Source organism: Anabas testudineus, chromosome 19, assembly GCF_900324465.2.
Source record: "Anabas testudineus chromosome 19, fAnaTes1.2, whole genome shotgun sequence".
In the NCBI taxonomy this organism is placed as follows: Eukaryota; Metazoa; Chordata; class Actinopteri; order Anabantiformes; family Anabantidae; genus Anabas; species Anabas testudineus.
In genome coordinates, this window is record NC_046628.1 from 15,090,586 (window position 1) to 15,114,733 (window position 24,148).

At 41.6% G+C, this 24,148-nt stretch overlaps 2 protein-coding genes across 14 annotated transcripts in view; one reads left to right on the forward strand and one right to left on the reverse strand.

The window, feature by feature from the left end:
* LOC113156217 (ankyrin-3-like) overlaps positions 1–18,239 on the forward strand; it is a 104,217-nt gene extending 85,978 nt beyond the window's left edge. For 9 of the 12 annotated variants that reach the window (XM_026351180.1, XM_026351186.1, XM_026351183.1 and 6 more), the window contains 10 exons: positions 7,429–7,503; positions 8,814–8,945; positions 9,093–9,236; positions 13,237–13,927; positions 14,023–14,176; positions 14,385–14,462; positions 15,397–15,480; positions 15,638–15,865; positions 16,458–16,533; positions 16,842–18,239. In XM_026351180.1, the coding sequence (XP_026206965.1) occupies positions 7,429–7,503; positions 8,814–8,945; positions 9,093–9,236; positions 13,237–13,927; positions 14,023–14,176; positions 14,385–14,462; positions 15,397–15,480; positions 15,638–15,865; positions 16,458–16,511 (1,640 nt within the window). In that variant the 3' untranslated portion in view covers positions 16,512–16,533; positions 16,842–18,239. The remainder of the gene's footprint in view (positions 1–7,428; positions 7,504–8,813; positions 8,946–9,092; positions 9,237–13,236; positions 13,928–14,022; positions 14,177–14,384; positions 14,463–15,396; positions 15,481–15,637; positions 15,866–16,457; positions 16,534–16,841) is intronic. The other 3 variants (XM_026351187.1, XM_026351188.1, XM_026351192.1) reach the window with 3 other exon arrangements.
* A 2,760-nt stretch (positions 18,240–20,999) lies between these two features.
* LOC113156005 (oocyte zinc finger protein XlCOF20-like) lies at positions 21,000–23,661 on the reverse strand. Of its 2 annotated transcripts, none has more exons than XM_026350794.1 (3): positions 23,489–23,661; positions 23,202–23,270; positions 21,000–23,059 (listed from the first exon to the last, which is right to left on the reverse strand). In XM_026350794.1, the coding sequence occupies exon 3, from the start codon at positions 22,671–22,673 to the stop codon at positions 21,513–21,515; it is 1,161 nt and encodes a 386-aa protein (XP_026206579.1). In that variant the 5' UTR covers positions 22,674–23,059; positions 23,202–23,270; positions 23,489–23,661; the 3' UTR covers positions 21,000–21,512. The 2 variants fall into 2 exon arrangements, with proteins under 2 accessions (XP_026206579.1, XP_026206578.1); XM_026350793.1 differs by having other exon boundaries at positions 21,000–23,063.
* Positions 23,662–24,148: the final 487 nt, after the last annotated feature.

Consider the following 24,148-nt stretch of genomic DNA (forward strand, 5'->3'; position numbering starts at 1 on the left):
ACCAGGAGTGAAAAAACACCCTCTGCTCCTCAGAGTGCAGAAAGTACAGGACCTAAGCCTTTATTTACAGATTCACCCATCCCTCCCTGTGTAACTGAGACCAGGACTGAAGTAGTCCATATTATGAGCTATGAGCAGCCAGATGAACCTTGCGAGCCTCTCCTAATGGAGGAGGCTGCAGCTGCTCTTCCTTCTGTAGAGCCACAAGCAGCTTCAGCGAGTTCCTCTAAAGCCTTACAGCTAAAAATGCCAGATGAAGACTCCATGATGAATAAAAGCGTATGTCTTAAAGAGGAAACTCATATTACCACTACTACTAGAATGGTCTATCACAAGCCTCAATTAACTGATGGTGCAGAGATGATAGAAGAGGCAATGTCAGTCAGAGATATCATGAAAGCTTTCCAGTCGGGTAGGGACCCATCTAAAGAACTGGCAGGCCTTTTTGAGCACAAGACTAGCCAGGATTCTGTGAAAGGTGATGAGCTAACTCCTAGATTTCTAGACAGAGAAAAGAAATCCAAACCCAAAGTTGAAAGAATAATAGAGGTTCATATTGAAAAGGGCCATAGCACAGCAGAGCCAACTGAGGTTATTATTAGGGAAACCAAAAAACACCCTGAGCTTTATGTCTACAAAGGGGACCGTGGTATTAAAGAACTTACTGATTATGATGAGGTCCAGCAGGAAGAAGAAGAGCTTACTGCTGAAGAATCCCTGCCCTCCTTCCTGGAAACATCTCGTGTTAACACACCAGTGTCACAGGAGGAGGACAGTCGCCCAAGCTCTGCTCAGCTGATGGGAGATGATTCATATAAAGCCCTGAAACTATTGAGCCAGCACTCCATAGAATACTGTGATGATGAACTGTCTGAGATCAGAGGTGAATCATATAGGTTTGCTGAGAAAATGCTCTTGTCAGAAAAACTTGATGCATCACCACTGCCTCACTCTGACACAGAGGATCCAGCAATGGTAGCTGACAGAAACCGTAGACTAGTTTCTGAGGAAAGTGGGAGCCATTTCACAGAGAGTTCGAGCCAGCAGCAAGGAAGCCCTAAGAGAGAGTTTGTTTCTAAATCATCAAAAGATGGGTCTCCTAAATCTGGCAAATTCTTGCACAGGGATGAACCATCTCAGTTTGACAAGGTAACTGTGCTCCATTATTCCACAGAACAGGGCAGCCCCAAGCATGCGGTTTGGATGCGATTTACAGAGGATAAGCATGACAGGAGCAGGGATAAGCTCCTTTATGAGGATAGGGTGGACCAAACCGTAAAGGAAGCTGAAGAAAAACTGAGCGAGGTATCTCAGTTTTTCCGTGACAAGACAGAAAAGCTCAATGATGAGCTGCAGTCTCCTGAGAAAAAGCCAGTGAGACGAGAATCAAAGGAACCCAGATCCTGGCCTAGCTCAGCCTGTAGTTCCCCTGAGAAAACACAGCAAAAACCTAAAGCAGGAGAGGAGGGGATCAGTAAAAGCAAACTCAGGGAACCTTCAGTCGGTAAAATGTTTGGCAGCACTACAGCACCTGAAAAGAAAAGTTCTAGCTTACCAAGCAGTCCACAGAAAAGCATACACTCCCAAATCAGTGAGACTAAAATTAAACAACAAACTAAGACTAGTGAATTGGAACCTTCTTCTCCCACTTCTGTAAAATCAACATCAAAGGTCAGTGCTGTGAGAATGAAGTTTGAATCTGAGGCTCAGAAACAGAGTCAGTCTAGTCCAATCAAAATTCCTCCTCCAGTGCAGCCAAAACCTTCAATAAAGAAATTACAAGAAAGCAAACTTCCAGTTTATCAATTCTTTGCAGGAGGAAAAACACCAAAAGAAGAAGAAAGCCCAAAAAAGGATGTTGAAAGTGACAACCAGGATGGTTTGATATCAACATTTAAAATCCCAAAACATACAGGAGACAAGCTGCCACACTTAACCACCCTAGATACCTCGTTGCAAAAACATATTAGTGAAACTGAAACTGTCAAAGCAACTACTAAAGGGAGAGATACACATTCAAGTGTTACTCAGGAAATTAAAGAAACCTGTAACGGTCAGAAGGTTCAGACACCCGCTGTTCTTGACACTGCTAGACTACTGGAGAAAGATAGGGATGCTAAAATATACCAACAAGTTACAAAAAGTGAGTCTGCTTCCAAAGAAGTAATAGTTGAGGTGCTCAAAGAAGACAGTGAGGAACCATTGAACAAAAACCTTAGAAAAAAGACAGAATCTCAAGTTCCTGTAAGAATGTCTACTACTTTAGATAATGATCTCACAAAGAAGCAGTCAATAACAAAACCCTCACTGATACCGACATTATCTAAAACCAAAATACAAACTACTCTTGAGACAAAAACGGATGCAAATTTGACTTTTGAAATTCTAGACAACGCACCTAAAGATTCAAACTGCAATAATCTTCCCAGCCCTAGAGAACTGCTAGAAAAAGTCATCACCTCTCCAACTGCAGTAACAACCAAAGAGAACTTCAAGGGAATCAAAACATTACCTGTTTATGTTGGTGTCCAGGTGGGCAGACAGGCAGAGAGGGAAGCCAAAGGAGCAGTGTACACAGTCAAACAAAAGTCAAACTCAACTCTTAGTCCCATTAGCCCTGATGATGACACATTAGAACAGGTCTCTTTCATAGACAGCTCAGGGAAAAGCCCCCTTACACCAGAGACGCCCAGCTCTGAAGAAGTCAGCTATGACCTCACATCAAGGACCCCAGACGGCTTTATGGGATTCATGCCAGGAAAACCTAGTCCCATAATGGAAGTATCTGAGGAATCAGAGGAAGATGACCAAGGCAAAGTTGTTTTCTCTTTTAAAGAGGTCCTACCAGAAAATAAAACTAGTGTTCAAACCACTCAGGCAGACCTTTCTAATGCAAATAAACAAGAAACCGTGACAAATGATAATGAGCAGGAATTAACAAATTCTTTCAGCCAGCAAGAAACAACAGCTAATGGCATGCTTGAGGAAATAACAAGGCAGGAGCAGCAAGAAGCCTCGAAAGACAAAGGTATCGCATATATTGAGTTCCCCCCACCTCCACCTCTAGATTCATCATCAGAAATGTCTGACCCAGAGAGGAAAGGCTCTTGTGCTTCCTCAGAGACTGAGACAGAAATGATGGAGGTGAATTTACAGGAGGAACATGACAAGCATCTGCTGATTGAGCCAATTATACGTATCCATCCTCCTTCCCCAGTGCCCCTTGAAACACAAGACAGTCATTCAAATCCTGACGAGCCAGAAGAAGAGGAGGAAGAGTCAATCTTCCAACCAATTCCTTGTAAAAAATTCACTTTTAAAGTTCCTGAGGAGGAGGACAAAAAGAAGGACAAGGAAAAAACATCTAAATCCAAAAAGCAGGACAAAAATGGAAACAACAAAGAACCTTATAATGGAACCAATGGCTCTAATGGTACCAATGGTAATAAATGTTCTAATGGAAAGGGAGAGGACTATGAGTATGAACAAAATGGAAATGACCAGTCAATAACAGACTGTTCAATAGCCACAACGGCTGAATTTTCTCATGACACAGATGCAACAGAGATAGACTCCCTAGACGGATATGAACTTCAGGATGAGGATGATGGCCTGTGTGAGCAGGCAGATTTACGACTGTTTGGTCTCCCAGACAGCCGGAGGGATGTCTGGGCAACGGACACGTTTAGGTCCTGTGACCGGTCATTTCCCCAGACCAAACTGGAGGTTATTGAAGAGGAGAAAACCCCAGAGGAATGTCAAAAAGACACTTACAAAAAAGAGGCCACCTCAAATGGTGAAAAACCTGATGATATTGTTATAAATGGGGTTAAAAGTCAGGAACAAAAACCTTCAGATAAAGAGGGATTTTCAGACACTTATTTTAGTTACAAGTTAGAAGAGGAGTTTAACTCCCCTTTTAAGACTGTTGCCACCAAAGGGCTGGAGTTTGACCCATGGCCCAGCAAAGGTGGAGAAGAAGAAGTCGTTGACATGGGAGGGACAAGGGGAAGCAATGGTGAGCCTAAACCTTTTGGACTGGCAGTTGATGACCAGTCTCAGGCCACAACACCTGACACTACCCCAGCCCGAACACCAACGGATGATAGCACGCCAACGAGCGAGCCAAACCCATTTCCCTTCCATGAAGGGAAGATGTTTGAGATGACACGCAGTGGTGCGATTGACATGAGCAAGAGGGACATGGTGGAGGAGAGACTCCAGTTTTTTCAGATTGGTGAGCATTACTACTCTGCGGGGAGGTACAGGGTCAGGGACTCAGAGGTAGATACCTCCTCACATCACATGGATCAGTTTAATACTCAGGATCCCACACATACGTTAAGAGTCCCTCAAATCTCCATACAGACTACTACTGTCCAACTTGACATATCAAAACCGACTGCCAGTTACAGCACATGCAGAGACTCAGCTTCCAGCAATGAGCCTAAATTCTCCACTTTTAAAGCAGGAGTCAAGTTGTCATCTGATAAAACATCTCATGATAGAACAACATTTGATTGTTCTAATTACATAATCTCAGGAACACCTGTAGCTAGTTCTTATTCTGTAAACTCTGTAAATTATTATAATTTTAATACATCAGGCATGACAAATAGCTATTTAAATAATAGACCAGTAGACATCACAGATAATCACATAACATCTGAATTTAGAGATCATTTAGATTGCACTTCAGAACATCAGAGCACTTATTACCTAAGCACTGATTATTTTTATGCACATTCAGAACAGATTAGCAATCCCCAAACATGTAGCAATACCAGTAGCAACAATCCTGTCTCTCATTGCGTTCATTTGGGAGAGGGAGGAAAGAAAAGACCTAAAAAGGTCGCAGATATGCAGATATGCAAGTCCAGGTTACCAGTTAGCATTCCCAGACACAAACTATGCAAACAAAGTCAAGCAATAGTAAAAGATAAGGCACAAGAAAATGTTGATAAATTCCAAGTCGTAAAACATTCAGTTTATAAAGTCAAAAAAAGATTAGACCCGTTTGAGAATGGGTTTCCTAAATCTAGAATTCCAGTCATGAAAGGTGTTAAATACCCCTTTCCTTCCAAGGAGCAGAAGCAGGTTAGAAGTAAATCTGTGGTCAGTGATAAAGGCATTAAAACTGCCCAGAGTAATAAACAGCGAGCTAAAGGCAACAGTGAACACAGATTAGCACAGCACAGTTCGAAAACCCTAGGTAGAAGCAGAACAAATGAAACAGGGAGGAAAAATAGTGTAGTCATTTTTAAAAACTTTAAAACAAGACCAATCAAAAGCCAGGTAGTCAACCCTTTAGAGCAAACCATTCAGGAGGCTGATACAAAGTTAGAGGGAAAATCACTGCTCACTGAGGATGAAGAGAGCTGCAGCCTCAGCACAACCAGAAACGCATCCTTGTCACAACCATCTAGAGCTTCTAGAAGTTCCTGCCCTTCCCACACCTCTACCTCCACCTCCACCAGCACTACCACATCAACACCATCTGCTAGAGATGTGAGAGCTGAGGTTGAGCAGGCCAGCAATGAGAGGATGAGGAGGAGCAGGAAGAAGAGTAGGCGGACACATGGAAGGAAGGAGCAGAAGGAGAAGGAGGAAGGGAGTCAGGTTGATCAACCAATCACGGCTCCAGTCACAGAGACTAGTTTGTAAACTCTTTCTAAACACTTGCTATACCTTATCTACCTTTCTCTATGAGATGCATGTAGCTGTTGTGGGTGCTTTGTGACGTGAAGTAAGTGCAGCTGTCGTGTCTTTTCCTGTCATTCTTGTTATCAGTGTCCTGTGCTGTCCAATTTCCACATATTAGGCTATAGAGGGCGACCAGATGACAGAAGCTACAATACTTAAAAACTGCCCCTGGATTAAGGTGTTTTTCTTTAGCTAAGATGGATTCATATCTTACTATTGGATGTTCAAGAGCTTGCTGTGGTTCTGCAGATAGGCAGTTTCACATTAGATTAATTTACCTCAGTGAAATAATGACAACAGACGGTTGTCATCTGTTTGGTAAGAAATAGGTACAGAAACAGCAATGGTAATATCTGCAGACTACTTTAGTTGTCATTATCGCAAGTAAGCACATTTGAGGAGCTGATTTAAAAGTGAGTATACATTCCTAATTTGTTCCTGTGGACTTCCTGAGTTTAAATTCACACTAAGGTTAAGTTAGCCTCGTACCTCACCACATGCCACCACACCACTCACCTCTACTCTAGACACGTTTGAGACCTACAGGTAAATGACTGCTTGGGGAAAATATGACGTGTTTGTTTTGGTCTGCTTGCCTGGTTTGTAGCTATCGGTTGTACTCTCGCTCTTTGAAATCACTGCAAAAGTAATTCATCTAAACTTGATAGTGATGTGAATGTGAGCTGCACATTTGTTATTGTTGGAAAACCTAGTGCAGCTGGATTACGTTGATTTCAAGTTGAAGCCATGAATTGCTTTTATCAGTGGGAGGGAATGTTGCCTGATAGTAGATTGTTTGTTGTTAGATGTGATACTAGTCAAAGTACTACTACTACTTACTACTAATATTACTCAACATCAAACATTTTACACTTAAAATGTGATTTTTTTTTTTCTGGCCTCACAGATCCTCCTGCTTGTTTAATTCATATTATCAGGTCTCTTACTGATATTCTAGTCCCAATATAAAGGTAGATATTGTAAAAATTCATGTTTACTTTGTGTTTACTTTGTCAGCCAGAGTATGAAAGCTAGTCTATGAAAGATGGTATGGAGAGCTTGTGTATTTTTTATGTCCTGTCCAGCGGGCACGTCTGCACTCAAGAAGACGCACAACAAATAAACAGGATATAACTCGATTGACTGTCTGCTATAAAACTTAAAGGAGCACTTTAAGCACTTAAAGACCACACTGCTACCAACCTAGAAACAGACAAATAGTTTTCATGTTTAGACTTTGTTTTTTTATGCAGAATATAACATGTTATTCAGTGAGCTGTCTAGGTAGTAATTATCGACAGTCAGATGAGTCGTTTAAGCCATTTTCAGTATTGATGCTAAGCTAACCCTTTCTCGTCTCCAAAACATAACTGAATCACTAAGGATCTTCTGGCCAGAAAATCTATATTTGTCAGAGAATGAACATGGGACAGTGAGCTAAAGTTGGTCAACATTTGTTTAGTCACCAACACTAATAGGTTATAAATTAATATTACTTTAATAAAAATGCCCTAAATAAGTGTAATTAAGTAGGTGTTTGTGACATAGGTAGCACAAATTAATGTTTACAGTCCAGAACAGACAAACTTTTAGTTCACAATCCCAATCTCTTTCTTTCATAAATGTCATTGCTCCCCTCTGCAGCAAACCACGTTTCATTTGGAGATTGATAGTATGATGCATGTTAACTGTTTGTGTACTGCCCTTCCCTGCTTCCTTGCACAGGCCCTCAGAGTCCCTGTGAAAGAACAGACCTCCGCATGGCAATAGTAGCTGACCATCTTGGACTCAGCTGGACTGGTGAGTGTACAACATTTTGCATATCTTTTTTTTTTCCACACAAAGAGCACCCAAAAGCAAACAGTTAACTAATACTGCAGTGTTTTTAGTTAGATCTTTCCAACCAGACTGAGATGAAAACTCACCAGTGTATGATAATATACATTGACAAACATTTTCTATGAAATGAAATAAATAAATGAATATAAATGAACTTTTAGTTTTACAGTGTTTGTTGCCATCTGGTGGACATACAGCACAGTATAAAAATATCCTGACTGAACAGGTCTGCAGTGGTATTTATAATCACACCATCATAAAAGCACATTTACACTATACACAGCAACAAAGTAGTCAAATCATAAAAACTAAAGATGAAGTTTATATCTAGCATAAGATGAGACATACTGGGAGTTCAAGCGGTAAAAAATACATATAGTAAATAGGGTGTTTTGTAATTTAATTGCAAAAATCCTCTATAGCAGTTCAGTTATATTCATATATGTGGTGCATCGCTGTGTTTGAGTGTATTCAAAAGGAGCAGTGAGAAGATTTTTTGAATATTTTGCACTTGAGCAGTAATAAGGGTGTGGCCTCTGCAGTTTAGACCAAGCCTGGACACCTGCACTGCAGCACTGCCCCACGCCTTTGTGCATGTGTGTGAGTGGGTGTTGCCGTGCGAGTGCACTCTAATTGTATGCGCACAATCATTCTCTTAAGTGTGTACAAGTGTGAATAGTTGTATTGGTGTCCGCTCAGTGCAGTGACTCAGGGGTAGCTGGGTAGATGAAAGAAACCTAATCCATTTTTAATGTGTGTTCCTGTTACAGAACTGCAGTGAACAGGATCTGCTGAACACATTGTTCTCATGGTTTTAGATTTAGAGCCTGCAGCCTTACAATTAACTTTGTGTTTGTCATTTCAAATAATTTAACAGATAAGCACTGAGGAAACAAACAAAGTGCTTTCAGCTCTACAGTTTGATCAGACAATACTATATCCATTAGCTCCTCCATCAGATAGAACATGAATATGATTTTATGTGTATTATAATTGCTACTTTACAAACCTGAAGTCTCGCTTACAGCATTATCTGCTACATATACTATTCATCTAATTATAAGTGCTGGTTTTTCTACATTACTGCACACATTAGTATTTGTCCTGCAGCCTCTAAAGTTTTTCCTTTTAGTATAAATTGTCTTGATAGAAATGAGACTCCAAAGCCTTGAGGCCAAAACAATGAACTGGAAAAAAATCTTTCTTTGGTTTTATTTTGTTGAGAAAAAAAACAAACAAACCTGTTTTTGTGGTGTTTGTTGCTGCTGCAGAGCTGGCCAGGGAGCTGGATTTCTCTGTGGAAGAGATCAACTTCATCCGAGTGGAGAACCCCAATTCCCTGACAGCACAGAGCTTCATGTTCCTAAAGAAATGGGTACACAGGGATGGTAAAAATGCCACAAGTAAGGAATTTGTGTATGCCATATCAACACACATAATTCAGTTTATCGCTTATGAACGCAATACATTTAATAGACAATTCAGTATTAAAGCATGACCCATGAAATAAGTTCCTGTCGACGTAATTTCTCTGTCTCTCTCCTTTCTAGCGGACGCTTTAACTGCGGTGCTGACTAAGATCAATCGGTTGGATATTGTGACTTTGCTGGAAGGGCCCATATTTGACTACGGTAACATTTCAGGCACACGCTGCTTTGCCGATGATAACGCAGTATTCCCGGATCAGTCCGATGGTAAAGTGTAGCCCACCCTAGCTGAACCTCTCAGTCTATCTCTCAGTCTGTCCCTTCACCCTTGTTCACCTCCTCTCTCAGCCAGATAGACAGACCTCAATGTGCAAACAGATCCAGTCAGACTTAAACAAACAGTGGGAGTTAATTAGAATTTACCCAAAATGACTTAAAGCTTCAGCAGGTTCACTGAGCTCATGTCAGTTCATTGACCAGCAGGTAATAACAGCAGTAGTCGTCAGCTTGTTAGTTTTCCGACACTGGGCAGTGCAATCCATTTGTAGTACTGTAGTCATTTGAACATTGGATGTTTGGGTGATTATCAGTTTATCTGAAAACCTCTAAAATTTAGAGGTTTTATAGATTTGAATTAAATGCAGGAAAATCTGTACCATTTTCGGTGCATGATGCCTGACTGTTTTTGGAAAACGCATGTTCTTGAAGCAAATGTAAGCCACTAATGAATTGGTGTCTCTGTCCCGTCTGAAAAATGTATAGATACAAATATTAATATTTAATAAAATACATTTCTCAGTTGGGTTAGGGCACTGGTTCATAATTTGGTTTAACAATAGTTATGTTTATGTGTATGTTGCTTAACGAGTTTGAAGTTTCTCTCATACCCAACATATTGTATCTCCTTTTATCTGTGCCCAGTATTACTTAAATACATAAAAACATAAGTATATCAGTTTGAAATGATGGCATGTTTGCTTTAAGCAGTATGGAAAGTCATTTCTCTCTTCTTCTATATTTCTCTCTTTCCTCTTAAATGAACGTTAAATTTTTCTCTTATTCTTACAGACTCAACGAGGCCATTTCAGAATTTGAATAACAGATGATTTTAAGATATCCTACATTTTATGAAGCAGTTAACCTGTTCATCACTCTTTAGAGAGACGTGTGAATATGCACACTATTGTAAAACAAAGAGTTTATATACAAAAACAATCATATCTTAAATTAGCTGAAATGTATCTTACTTGTTTGCATGCAGTGATAATCAAATAATATATAACGATGCTACACGTTAAATACTTCTATATTTCAATTTAAGATTTAAACTTGTAATGGACTATTTAATTATTAACGAAGGTATCCAACAAACATATGAACATGTCTCTACTGCTGTTTCTTTGCAAGTCAAAGAAATATTTGCCAAATCAACAAATTCTGAAAGAGGCCTCATTGTCAAAATCCATCTTAACACAAAGATCTGTGTTGCTTTAGCAAAGAGGATCTTTTTGCAAAGATGATTTAAAGTGAAACAAACATTTAACAGATTGAATGATCAACAAAATGCATGGCTACGGCTTTGTGTGAGAGTCTGCCTGCTCTGATGTTGTTGGCTTACAACTTTACACTCTTTTAAACGGGTGGAGCCTTTTCAACACAACCATGAGTGTTTTCTTTCCTTATCTATTTTGCTTTGCACACACTCACAAAAACAAAATCAGGATGTGCTCTGCTCCAGATGACACTCACTCATGGGTTGAAAACGAAACACCTTTTTCAAAGTGTATAATTATGCTTCTGTGTCACTGCTGTTAGCCGAACTGTACCTGTCATCTCCTGGGTTCCTCCGAGCCTCCCGGCCTCTGTGCTCCACTGTAGATTCTTCTGCTGTGAGATGAGCAGACTCCCTGCCTCTGCTTCCTCCTCCCTCCTCTTCTTGCTTCCAAGTGCCTAATTCCTAAAATAAATTTCTTTTGCAAGCGCAACTAACCAGCTAATTTCCACCAACGGCTACTTTTTGCTTTCGGATCCAGTCCTAGCTCTTACCCTCGCTGCTGGGCTCAGGCTGACTATATAAGACTGGATACACTACAGCTCCCCCTGTGCCACATCTTTTTAGTACAAAATACTAATTGTTCAGAGGCTGGTTATACTAATTGCTACAGCCTCACCTTACAATATTCCCACTTCCCCTCCTACTTCTGTTCCTAGATGCTAAAACCTGACCTAATGCTAGGTCACAAGCTAATACTCTTCTGTAATTGAATTTTTTGTCACTGTTCAAAAAAGATGCCGCTGCTCTCGACTAAGAAGCCTGTAGTTGCTTATCAACCGAGATAAGCAATCCCGTGGTTCTGGTGTGCAGTGTCTTTGCTTCTGCAGCTTCTTCAACATTAAGCATTTATCTCATCAGTTATAAGTTCACTTCACTGTCTGTGTGTTAACACGTTTGTTTCTTTATGCTGCATTTGTCGTGTCTAACTGTTTGTTTGTTTGTTTTTTGTCATGTCTCTTGAACTGTGACGCCTGTAGTAGTTCCTAAAGTTCTCAGATTTCCAACATTTTCTCTATGTCCCCAAACACCTCAGCCTGTCACCCCTCCCCATGCTACGTCTTCCTCTTCTACCTCCATCTCTTTATCGTCTCCCACCCATATCACCTCTTTCTCTTTTCCCTCTCCTCCTGCCGTCCCTTCTCCCTCCTCCATCTTTCAGTTCCCGTCTCCACCCTCAACACCTCCCAATTACCTCCTACCTGTTGCACCCGTCCTCCCTCACTTCTTCACTCTGTCTTACTCTCCACCTCTTCCATCCTCCCCTGGAAGCCCTTTTAGGTGCTCTCCCTTCTTCTTTCCTCTTCAAATGACTCCTCATCTCTCTCCTCCATCTTCCCTCCGTTTGCCCTCATCTCCACTCTCGTCTTCCATTCCTCCACCTGTTAAATCATATCTAACTCTTCCCTCTCTTCGTTCTTCTTGCACCGCCCTCTCCTTATCTGATCCCTCCTCTCCACCCTTTCCATCTTCTCTCTCTTCTTCTGCCTCGTTTCCTCCAACTTCTACATTTTCTCCCTTTTCTTCCCCTTCACCCTCGACCTTTACGGCCAATTCTCCGTCTTCCACACCTCATTGTTCCCCTTCTCCTCCCTTGGATCATCCCTCTGCTTCTCACTCCATAATTTCGGACTCCCCTCCACCCTCTCCCCTCCCTCCTGGCATCCCTCTATACTTCAGGCGGGATCGCTCTGTTCCTGAGGTTTACATTTAGATACCCATAGGTCACTGTTCTCAGTTTTTTTTTTGTTTAAACTAACAAAACTAATCCGCCTTAACTTGAGTTTTTTCAGCTGAAGCCTTGCTTGTAAACTAATTTCACTGCTTTTGCAATTTGAATGAAATTAGTAGCTCTAAGTCTGAGGCTGGGTCTGACGTTAACATAAGTGCCAGTTTGAAACATGAGCAGGAACTTTACAAATTAATTCCAGATGACACTAATGTGATCTGAATGTCTATTGAATATAAAAGTACACATGAAGTTTCTACCTTATATTTTATATTCTGTATTTGGTACTTTCTTTTCTCTGTCTCCATCTCCTTGTGATCTGGTTATGTGTCTGTTTTACAGTGTTGGTTCAGAGGTCACACGAGTGCCCACATGTTAGATGAAAGGAGAATCTTCAAAGCGGTTTTAATTGATTTGCACTGATCACTGAGAGGCAGCAGGACAAGTTGTAAACACAACAGTGACATATTAAGTTATGGTTAATACGAAAAGCAGAATAGCAAATAGGTGCATTTGTACACAAAGACCAACATTAAACATACACATTCATTTGCAGTTGTGTTTCTGGCCACATAACTCCTGTGACAAATATTGATGCATTAAAGTTAGAATCGGATTTGCCAGTTTGCTAGAGAGCCAAATATTTTAAGTTGGAGGAGACAACAACAACAACAAAGCCAAAAAGAGAATGAATACTGGACATTTATCAGCTGGATGAATAGCAATGCTGCCTTGTCTACAGTGTGTTAGTGTTGTATTCACAAGTTGTTTCCACTGCCCCCAAGTGTCCAAAACAAATGTTTGGATAACACCAGTGTGACTTTTGAACATATACCACCCTGAAGTTACATGTGTTTCTCATTTCATCATGTTTCATCACCTCCACCACTCCACCTCTCCTTCCCACCCTTCTTTCCTACTCTCTCATTTCTTTCCCTCCTTCAATCCCCTTACCCTCTAATCCTCGACTCCTGCCACCCACCCAGGATACCACAATATAGAACTGGAGCTGCAAACCCCCACAGAGCTGAACTACGTGCCCCCTACCCCGCTGCGCTCCGACGACTTCTTTAGCGAGGGAGATGCTTGTATAGACTCCCCTAGCAAGACCATGCTTACTAGACCTAGCGACCTCTCTCTCACTCAGACCACCAGTACATCCAGCAGCGACCCCCTCACAGTTGCCCCAGCCCCTGGCTCCTCTGCCCCACTGCCCACCCTTGCCGGAGCTGAAGATACAGCCTTGAACACTGAAGAAAGTGTGGAGCAAAAGGCGAGGCTGGTTTCTTATGACTGGCCGGATAATGACAGAAGGGCAGTAGAGAAATCAGGAAAGGAGACAGAAGAACTGAAGGCAGAGCAAGATGTTGCTTTGCAGAGAAACCAAAGAGAAGATGCTGCCCTAGATGTTGGTAATGGAAATGGAAGGGAGGGAGAAGAAGAAGAAGAGGAGGAGGAAATGACCCAGGAGAGGCTGCTGAGTCTGCTGGAGGATATAAAGCTGGAGGGAGGCTTGGAGGATGAGGAGATGACAGAGGAAAGGGTTAATGCCATCCTTGAACAAGTCCGGCAAGCAGAAAAAGTAGTGTCTTCACCTACAGGCTGGAGAAGTGAAACATCGGGCGCAATTGCAGATTCAACAGGCCCTGGCCACAGCCCTGGCACTGAGGAGGGCAGGTAGGATTATTCTTTTCTACCATTTTTCTATTTTCACCTTCATGCTTCACGTTTTACTGTGAGACCGATAGTTCTGTGACCAATTTATCTCCCAGCCCTGACAGCCTAGCTGATTCACTGGAGCAGCCCCCAGCTCAGTCTGACCGGCAGAATGGAGGTCAGAGAAAGGGATCTCAGGAGGACAGCAGCACAGCGGGACCAAGCAGAGAACAGGAGGAGGGAGGTGACAGGTCCCAGCACAAAGTCCAGGTGAGAGTTGAGAGTTGTTCTCGGCTGGTTTCTTAAAAGTCTAAAATCAGTAATGTGCTGTGATATACAGACTTGTATGGTTTGATTATGGGGCTTAGGACATTCAAAGAATAACTTCAAGAGGTTAATATTGAATTGACACATGCACACTCCACAAACACATTAAAGCATTAATGTTATACTGCAAATCGGATGCTGCTTTTGTCAGGGAGGTATTGAAGAGTCCAGCTCTGATGAAGAAACCACTGTTACCACCAGGGTGTACCGCAGGCGGGTCATACTAAAGGTGTGTGGACAGCTTGTGGCAGCGTGCAGTGCACTTTACATAAGCGCTGTGAGCTTTTGCAATTGTGTGAAGAAGAAGAGTGATTCAGAGAGATAGAGAGAAGAACAAAGATACGATTATGTATGTGTGATTGCCAACGTGTGTGTGTTTTACAGAGACAAAGTAGGAAGATATGTTTGAGTGGGTTTCCATCCAATTGTTTTATGCTACTTTTCAGTTTGCAAATAAAACAACCAGAGAGGAAAATCATTAATTCATTTAACAGTAGCAGATCAAAACATGTATAAATCTTTAATTTGCAAAGATTAGCTAAACGCGCACTACATTTAGATGGAAACCTGAGTACAGTGTGTGCCTGTAGCATGAGGTGCTACTCCCTGCTTGTTGTTGTGAGACACTATTACCTACTGTTCTGTTTGGGTGTTGGCTTTTCTACCTGCGTGGAATATTGGTTGTGCTGCATTTGGCTACGATATAATGCTGAGGCTGGATTTCCATGGAAGACTTAATGCTGATAAATCAGAAGCTTTTGCATTATTGTGCTCAGTGTATCTGATACCGTGGGCTTTTACTTGAAGCTTATTTAGCAGAGATCTATTGACATAATGAGTCAGCCTGTGTGATGCACTAGCATCAGTTGGGCTTCCTCAAGCTTACCAGATTCTGCCAAGCTGCAAAAATGCAGCTGTGTTTCAACATTTCAAAGCTTCAGTGTAACCTCAGACATTCTGTTCTGTACCTATCACACAATCAAGATATTTCAAATATTTCTTAATTTAACCAAACTGTGGGAATCCCATCAGCTGTGTCAGACAGGCTGACGTCTGAATAACCAGTCAACTCAACTTTTATCTTTACCGCTCTATTCTTCCAACCAACCTTTCCCATCCTTCTATCTCTCACTCCTCTCTCCATATTTAAACCTTAACCCCAGGGAGAGGAGGCCAAAAACATTCCTGGAGAGTCTGTGACAGAGGAGCAGTTCACAGATGAAGACGGGAATCTGGTCACCAGAAAAGTAACCATCCCCACCCTCGCCCATAACCTGCATCTTTATCACAGAGCTAACACCCACATGCACACACAAGTGTTACCCCAGTAAAATTCCAAGTTCATCATTTCTCCTCATAAAATGCTTCTTCCTCCTCCTTTTGACGTGATTCTGCCCCCTACAGGTGATCCGAAAGGTGGTGCGCCGTGTGGTGAACTCAGAGGAAAGAAGGGAAAGCGAAGGCGAAACTGTTACAGGAGGTGGTGGTGGTGTAGTAACAGGTGGAGCAGACGCTGCTGCTTCGGCAAAAGCAGGAGCTGCAGGGGGGAAGGGCAAGAAGAGAGGGAAGCGCTCCCGGCAGGGCCACAAGGCCGAGAAGTCTGGAGAGGAGGCCCAAAGAGGGAAAACTGAGGTTGGCGTTAAAACCAACCGTCTAGATTAGTCAGCAGAGCTACTCTGGACTAACTGCACCTGCATGACGCTGTGATCGTATGTGAACAGTAACTATAAGCAAGATTAAGCTATACATTAGCTAAACAAGTCTAATCTGACAGGTTATTGCTTCTATTATGGCCTAATGGGGCATCCACGACTACGCTACACAGTGCACGTGTAGGATCTCTGCATTAATCTGATGCTTGTGTGAAAAAACAACTGCCGATGGTGAAGTGCTGTGTGATGAAGTAGCAGCGTTACTAGCCTGGCCTCACTCGTGTTGTGCTGTGTTCCCTCTGTGCTGCAGTGTCTCATTAGTACAGTAGTTTACAACTGTTCTAGCTTGTTGACTTGACAACTACTAATATTAATGTTTCAACTAATACAAAATAAACATTTTCTCAGTTTTAACATGAACTGATTTAACCTATCACTCCTTAAACTGATCTCTCTTCCAGCATGTTGGCTCCTGATGTACCGTATCTGAGCTCTGAACTCTTCATTAACACACGTGGGTCATTTTTAGTCTGTGCACGACTCTAATATATTTTTCCTTTTTGTCTCTTTAGCCTGGAGACGGTGCCAACAAAAGACAAGGGAAGAAGAGTAACATCACATCATAACAACAACACACAACTAGATCTGGTAAGAAAATAATCAAATATCAATCAGTGGTCCCATTTTGCTCAATACACAATAATCAATCATTTGTTATTTTTCGTCCTGTTGCTTGGATAAAACATGAGAACATTAAAATGTTCCTTTGGCCTCGAGAAACATTTTCACAGACATTAATTTGACTTTTTATGTTTTATAATATTATATAGACTAATCAATTAATAAACTAAATAGCTTAGTTTAATCATTGTACTTCTAAAAAGTGTTAGCCAGTAGTATCAGGGTATTTGCAGCACTTTAAGTTAAACATTAATGTGTCATCTTTTACTCTGCAGCCCCACAGACGTCCACCTGTGACACCACACAAAACCCTGGGAGGAAAAACCAACCTGGAGCCCATGAGAACGAGGGAGCCTCGTCAATCAGCCAAAACGTGTCTGAAGCTTTCACTCGCAACGCATGGTTTTCAGCAAGACAACGCTAAACAAGTTTCTTTCTTTTGATTTCGCATGAGCATGTCACTAAACTCACTCAGTCTCGGGAAACAGCAGCCGTAGGACGCGCATGGACATGAGCTGGAGCTTTCTGATGTTGAATGAATGAGAGGCGTCTGTGACCAAAGACACAAACTGCTGACAGCTAAGGAAGACTTGTGATTCACTTTCTCTCAGACACTCGCCTTATACGGTCTATTTTTTTCCTCCTGGACCCACAGTATTGAGGTGTACCGTGTGGTTCTTTTATAAAAAAATCAATAACAATAATTAAAGGGTGATTTTGTTGTATATAAATGAAATATAAAGGAAAATCAGCAGCTTTACAGATTGTTTTTGCACTGATTTGAGTTGATGAAGCTTTGCAGAGTCGGTGCATTTGTATTTGGGAGGTCGACACTGTTTGAGCAGCCTTGAGTGTGTGACCTGACATGCTCTTCCTAAATGAATATAAAAAAGAAACAAAAAAAAAGCAGCTGTATGTAAATGAGAAATGAATGGAGAGAAAAAAATATTTTGCCGCATGTGACGTCACTTTATTTTAACGCGTTTCTTTTTTCCCCTCCTAATTAAAGCACTGTATTACAATTAGAGAGGGTCTGAGGTACTTAACAACCCACACGTCTGTCTTCTAGGACTGTTGTTTTTTTTTTTTTTTTTTACAAATGAACTCACACTCCACACTCAAGCAGTGGGATTACAAAGCTTCATTCTTACGCTTCAGGATGCCACTGACTGTTCCCCCGAATGTAACCTGCAGACTAGCACATAGTCTCCTAACTGCTAGCCACCATTTGTGTGTAAGAGCAAATAAAAACGTCTGTCTGACTGTACGCCCATCATGCATACTAAAAGTGTAAGATTGTTGATCTGCTGTGATTTTAAAAAGGAGAAAGTTTTTACTGACGGTTTGATGAATTTTATCTTAATTTAAATGTATTTACATGTGAACAGAGAATCTCGTTTTTAGCCTCACTAGCCGAATCTATTCCTTTTTACTAACAGCTGAAAATCACAAAAATAAATCACAGTACTGATCACACGTTAAAAATCGGATTGTCTGTTCCTGTGTAAATCTTTTTTGGTTTTCTCTGTTTGGCCTTTTTTCCCCTCATCAAAACACTAAGCACCCATTGCTGATGATAAATCTGGTACCGACATGTATGACGAACCAACATAGCCAACACTGGATGATCCTAGTAATTATTTAAGCAGAAAAATAAATTGTGTTTAAACTAATCTGTGAGTCCGTCTGGTTTGTTTTTCTTCCTCAGCTTTTGTGGAAAGCGTGCATTAATGGTTGACTCAAAAATATTGAATACATCAATTTGATTTAGATATTAGAAATGATGATGTACCATAAATGTTTAAGCAGCTGTTAGATTTCCATGTATGTGTTATTTTGTTATTTACACTTGAGCAGCTCCAAAGGTCAAAGTGGCCAATATTATGCTTAATTCGTTTTTAATTGATGATAAAAAATAATTCTGTTTTTCCAACTTTAAAAGGTGCAAAACAAATCAAAGGTTTTCCACAGACCCAACACAGATGTATACTCTGCTCATGCTAAAGTACAAATAAGTATGTTGGCTCTTTAGTAGCACTGCTATCGTCACCTCTGGCTTCTGGATTTTTATCTACAGACAGAACGTCATGGTCACTAGGTGGCACCAGACACTTCCATGTTTCCCTTCTAGTTTGTGTTTGGTGAAGGTGTGAGGACTCACTGTGGATCTGTCTCAGCAGATGAGTATTTACACTGTGGTGGTGTTTTCTGGACCAGAGAGCAGCAGTCTGTCACAGAGGAAGGGGAGAAAATCCATGTTGAAAATAATGAAAATGACACGAAATACTAACACTCACACTAACAAAGTGTGTGTGTGTGTGTGTGTGCATAAGGGAAACAAAACAACACATTTTGAAGTTACCACTTGAAGTGATAAGTATCTGACTTTACACAAAGTATCTTGAGTTCTACAGACCTGCTGTGCAGCAGCAGCATCCTGCTTCTTCTTCTCTGCAGCTGCTGACTCTCTCGTCTCTTCACGACCAACGTCCTCACAACCTGTACCGCACTGGCAGCAAAGTCTCTTCTTAACTCGGTAAGGGTTTAACATACAGTCTGTGTGCATGCAGAGATGCATCCTGCTGCTTCTTCTCCTGTAACTCTTACACAGCACAGCAGCGCCACCGTGTGTTTTTAAACCTGTAATGCTCCACACATGAAATACTGCAAATAAAATTGAATTTAACCTTTTAACGCAATATAAAAATGTACAATGTATATGATTCATAGTCTGTAATCTTTGTGTCACATCATGATGTATAGGCCTCTAATTCAAGCACAAAGGCACAAAACAGCTTGAAAAACAACACTTGGTTTAATTTCTGTTGGAGCAAAAAATATACAAATTACACGTACAGCACAACTAATTATTAAATGTTCCTTTAGCAAACACTTTTGTATTTTGCAGCAGTATTGTGGTTGAATATTTCACCTCTCCTGAAAAGGTGTAATAAATTAAATGTCAACATCTGAGCACTGCCTATGACTGTTTTTCCTCTTTTGATTCCCCGCTGCCATTTTTTACATTGTGTGTTTGTAAATGCAGCATCAACGTCTCAGCAGAGCTTAAAAACTTCCCACAGACCCAACACAGATAGTCTGAGGGCTGGATTTTTGTTTTTGTCTCTTCTATATCGCTGTCTTCGTCACTTCCGGTCCCTTCGCTTTCCCTCCAGTCCTTGTAGGTGTCTTTATGTTGCGTTTGTAAATGAACCCTCAAGTTCTTTGTGGAGTTAAAACATTTTCCACAGACCCAACACAGATTGTTTAAGGTTTGACTTTTTGTTTTTGTCCCCTGTGAACGAGGTCCTTCTTTCATCTCCTCATTATCACCGTCTCCATCAGTTCCTTCGCTTTCCTTCCAGTCTCTGCAGTAGTCCTTATTGTGAGTTTGTAAATGTGTCTTCAAGCTCTTTGCCGTCTTCAAATGTTTCCCACAGATCCAACACAGATCGGTGCTCTGCTCGTGCTGAAGTACGTCTGAGTATTTGTACTCTTTGTCAGTATTCCTGGCAGACAGAACATCACTGTCATTAGATGGCACCCCACCGTGCATCGATTCCATCTTAGTTGTTCGGTGAAGATGTAGTTTCCTGTGGATTCATTCAGGATCTGTCTCATTAGCTGGTGCTTTCTGGACTCAGAGACCAGCAGTCTGTCAGAGAGGAAGACAGGGGAGCAAATCCAGGATGGAAATACTGTAAATGACAACAAATAGCAACTCCCAGGGCCATCACTTAATAGAAAGTGAGCGTGTTCATGAGATATTTATAAAAAGCCATGCACTAATGGAGGCACATCAACAAATCAAGAACCAGGTGAGCTGGATGCAAGTGACCAGGATTATTTTAGCCTGACACTAAAGTCACAGTGAAGTGAATCACAGAAAAATAAGCTACGAGAGAGAAACAACTCACATTGTAAAACAAAGAGTCAAAATTAAACAATTAAACAGGTAAAACCTGCACAAACGCTAAAACACACCTGGTGTGTGCAGCATCCTCCACCTCTCCACGGCTTTAAGTTTCTCCTCTGCCGACTGTCTCTCGTCGACCAGCTGCATTTCAGATGTTAAATGTTTTCCTCAGTATGTGAGGATTTGACAAATATTTATTGAAACTCTGTCGTTTGTGTAAAAACAAAACAGAAGCGTGGAAGGAAAACAGTGCCACCGCTTCCGCCTCTGTCTTCTTCTTCTCCTGTCGGTAAAGCCAGCGGCACAGCAGCGCCCCCGTGTGTTCTCACACATGTAACGCGCCACACAATTAAACTGACCTTAACCCCATAAAATCAAACAAACACGAGATAAAATCTGATCATTTTTAACATATTGTAAGTTTAGCTTTTAGGTTTGATTTACTTTTCATACACAATGATAATTCAAGGTGCTTCTAATCTGCATAACATTGATTAACATAATAAAATCTGGTCCTTAAGCTGTTCAGGAAACACTCCACATTTATTTATGGTCATTATTTTGCTGTAACTGTTTACTTGATCAATACATTTAATCATTTGTTCTATAATTAGAAATTAAAAATGGTGATACATGATCAAATGTGTTTGTGTTTAAGCAAGAATCCAAAAAACGCATACTGGATATTTAGGACTGAGTCTGTAACTGATAATTTTATGTATTAATTCATCTGCTGATTAATTAAATTATCTTTTGCTTTATAAAAAATTAAAAAACCTCTTGATAAAAATAAAAGAGAAAACATTCTTTGCAGGCCAGTGAGGAATATGGTGGAGCTCAAGTTGATCATCAACAAACAACAAGCAGATAATCTGCCATAACTGAGGAATACAACTGTGGATTTCCTGCAGTCTGATGACTTTAAATGTCTCTTTTACCAACAGTCTACAGACAAACAGCAACTGTTCACAGCAGAGGTAGGTCATGTGTGAAAAAATAAATAAATAAAATAAGAATATCTGTCTCTGAGCTAAAGACTTATCAGCTGCGTGGACTCATTCCTGTGAGTCTGAAGATGTTTTCTCAGATCCTCTTTCCTCAAGCATCCTTCACCGCAGACGCTGCAGCAGTGTGCTCGCCGTCCTTCGTGCACGCCCATGTGTTTCGTCAGCGAGCTGCCTGCGGGGAAACGCTTCCCGCAGACGTTGCACAGATACGGCTTCTCACCTGTGTGCGACCTCATGTGGATCTTCAGCGCCCCGCTCTTGTAGAAGGTTTTGTCACAGATGAGGCACCGATGCGTCGACTCTCCAGTGTGGATCATCATGTGTGTTTTCAGAGTCCCCCTCTGTCTGAAGCCTTTCCCACAGACGCTGCACAGAAACGGCTTCTCTCCTGTGTGGATCCTCATGTGAGCCATCATATACTCCTTAAAGCTGAAGCTCTGACCGCACACGCTGCAGGCATACGGCTTCTCACCTGTGTGAACTCTCATGTGCCCAATTAGATTTCCGTTTTGTGCAAAAGCTTTGCCGCAGAAGCTGCAGACGTACGGCTTCTCTCCTGTGTGGGTCCTCATGTGCATCTCCAGTTGTTTGAGGCCCTCAAAATGTTTTCCACAAACCTCACAGTCGTTCGTTCTGATGTAAGTCTGCATGTGAAGCCTCAGTCTCTGCTCAGACTCGAAACGTTTCCCACACACGCCACACACATCCGTATCCCTCTCTTCTTCTTGCACATGCTTCAAAAATGAAGCTCTGTAGCAGAAAGTCTTACCACACACTTTACAACAGTACTTCAGATGCGACACATCCTTATGGTGCTTCTTCTTAGCTCTCTTCCGTGCGTTTGACTTGTTGGTCTCATCATTATCACCGTCTCTGCTACTGTCACTTTCCTTCCAGTCCTCGTCACTGTCAGACACTTTATTCTCGGTGTCAGAGCACTCTGACGACGACTGTCCCTCGTCCGTTTTATCCCTGCAGCTGTTTTCTTCGTTGTGGGCCTGTAAATGCACCTTCAAGCTCTCGACAGAGGCCAAACGTTTTCCACACACCCCACACAGATCTGCCACCTGCTCATGCTTCAGTACATGTTTCAGAAAAGAGCGTTTGTACCAGAAAAACTTTCCACACACTCTGCAGCAGCTCTGCCCGGTAGTTTGGTTCTTGTTTGCTGGAGAAATATTCATTTTCTGCTCAGCTGCATCTTTATGGGAAGACCTTTCACATGCTTTGCTACAGTCCTGATTTTGTCTTAGCCTGCGACATGATTCTTCTTTTGTTTGATTTAAGTGATTCCTGAAAAACACCCTCACTCACAGCTTTAGGATTTGCTGATGACGGAATCTCAGAGTCACTAGATGGCGCTCCACACCGCTCTCCTGGAGTTTCTGCCTCCAGACTAGTTGCAGAGCTCTTTTCTGTGTTTTGTGTTTGGTGAAGATGTGAGGGTTTACCATGGATTAACTCAGCGTCCGTCTCCGTGGCTGCATCTTTAAATTGTGGGCGAACAGATGGACTGGAGCTCCTGCACTGCTCACACCTCTGCTGCTCTGAGGGAGCAGAGAGCAGCAGTCTGTCTAAGAGAAAGACAAGTAGACACCCCAAATAAATAATAAGTCATAATTTTTTTCAATAATTTTTTACTATATAAATTGTTTTAACTGTTTTATGCAGTAATTTGCATGAATATTTTGAAACCACTGCCTCATACTCACCCATCCAATTCTCCAGGATCTTCAATATCTCATCTGCAGCAGCCGAGAGTTGCTGTTCAGGTGACATCTCTGCAGGAGGGAAGGAAAATAATGAATGAATGAATAATGAATGAATGAATAATAATAATAATAAATGAACTAATGACACACAGCTGCTCAACGAAGCTGCTTTAACAGAAACTAAACATCCATAATAATAGACAAAACAACCCCAAAGAGACACGTCCACCACCTGAAACACACGTGTCCTTTGATAAGTTGACTTATTAAGTTCTGAGTTTCCAAACCTGATGTGAGCAGCATCCTCTCCACAAACTCAAGTATCTGCTGTGCAGCTGCGGACAGACTCTGTGTGACCAGCGACCTCAACACCCGCAGTTCAGACATGATGCACCGGCACAGGACAGACAGGTAGACAGACAGGTAGACAGGTAGACAGGTAGATATATAGACAGACACACACGCCGCTCTGCTTCCGCCTCCGTCTTCTTCTTTCGGTTAATTTTATCGTTTGATGGCACAGAAGCGCCACCTAGTGTCCTCACATGTTAAACCAATTCAACAAATAATGATTCTACTGTTGCAGGGTGGTCAAAGCATTAGAAACATCTCTTTAATATGATGAGAAAGACAATAAAACCTTGTAAAAGTAGGTTTTATTGCAGAGCTGCTGCAGTAGATTGAACAGGTGAAACTTCCACTGACTACACGTCTGTTTATGAATTCATGTTTTATCCATTGTGCCTCTGATTATTCTTGTTTTTGCTTCTCAGACTGAAGACTGATCTGTTTGCATCACCATGCATTCTGCAGAACACAGACAAATATTGAATGTTCAGCCTGCACCGCTGACCTTCTGTACACTGACTGATACGCAGAGGAATGACGTGTGGAGCTGTGTCATCACTGCAGGCCGGCTAAAGGCCAGGGCTTTAGGTTACGTTAAT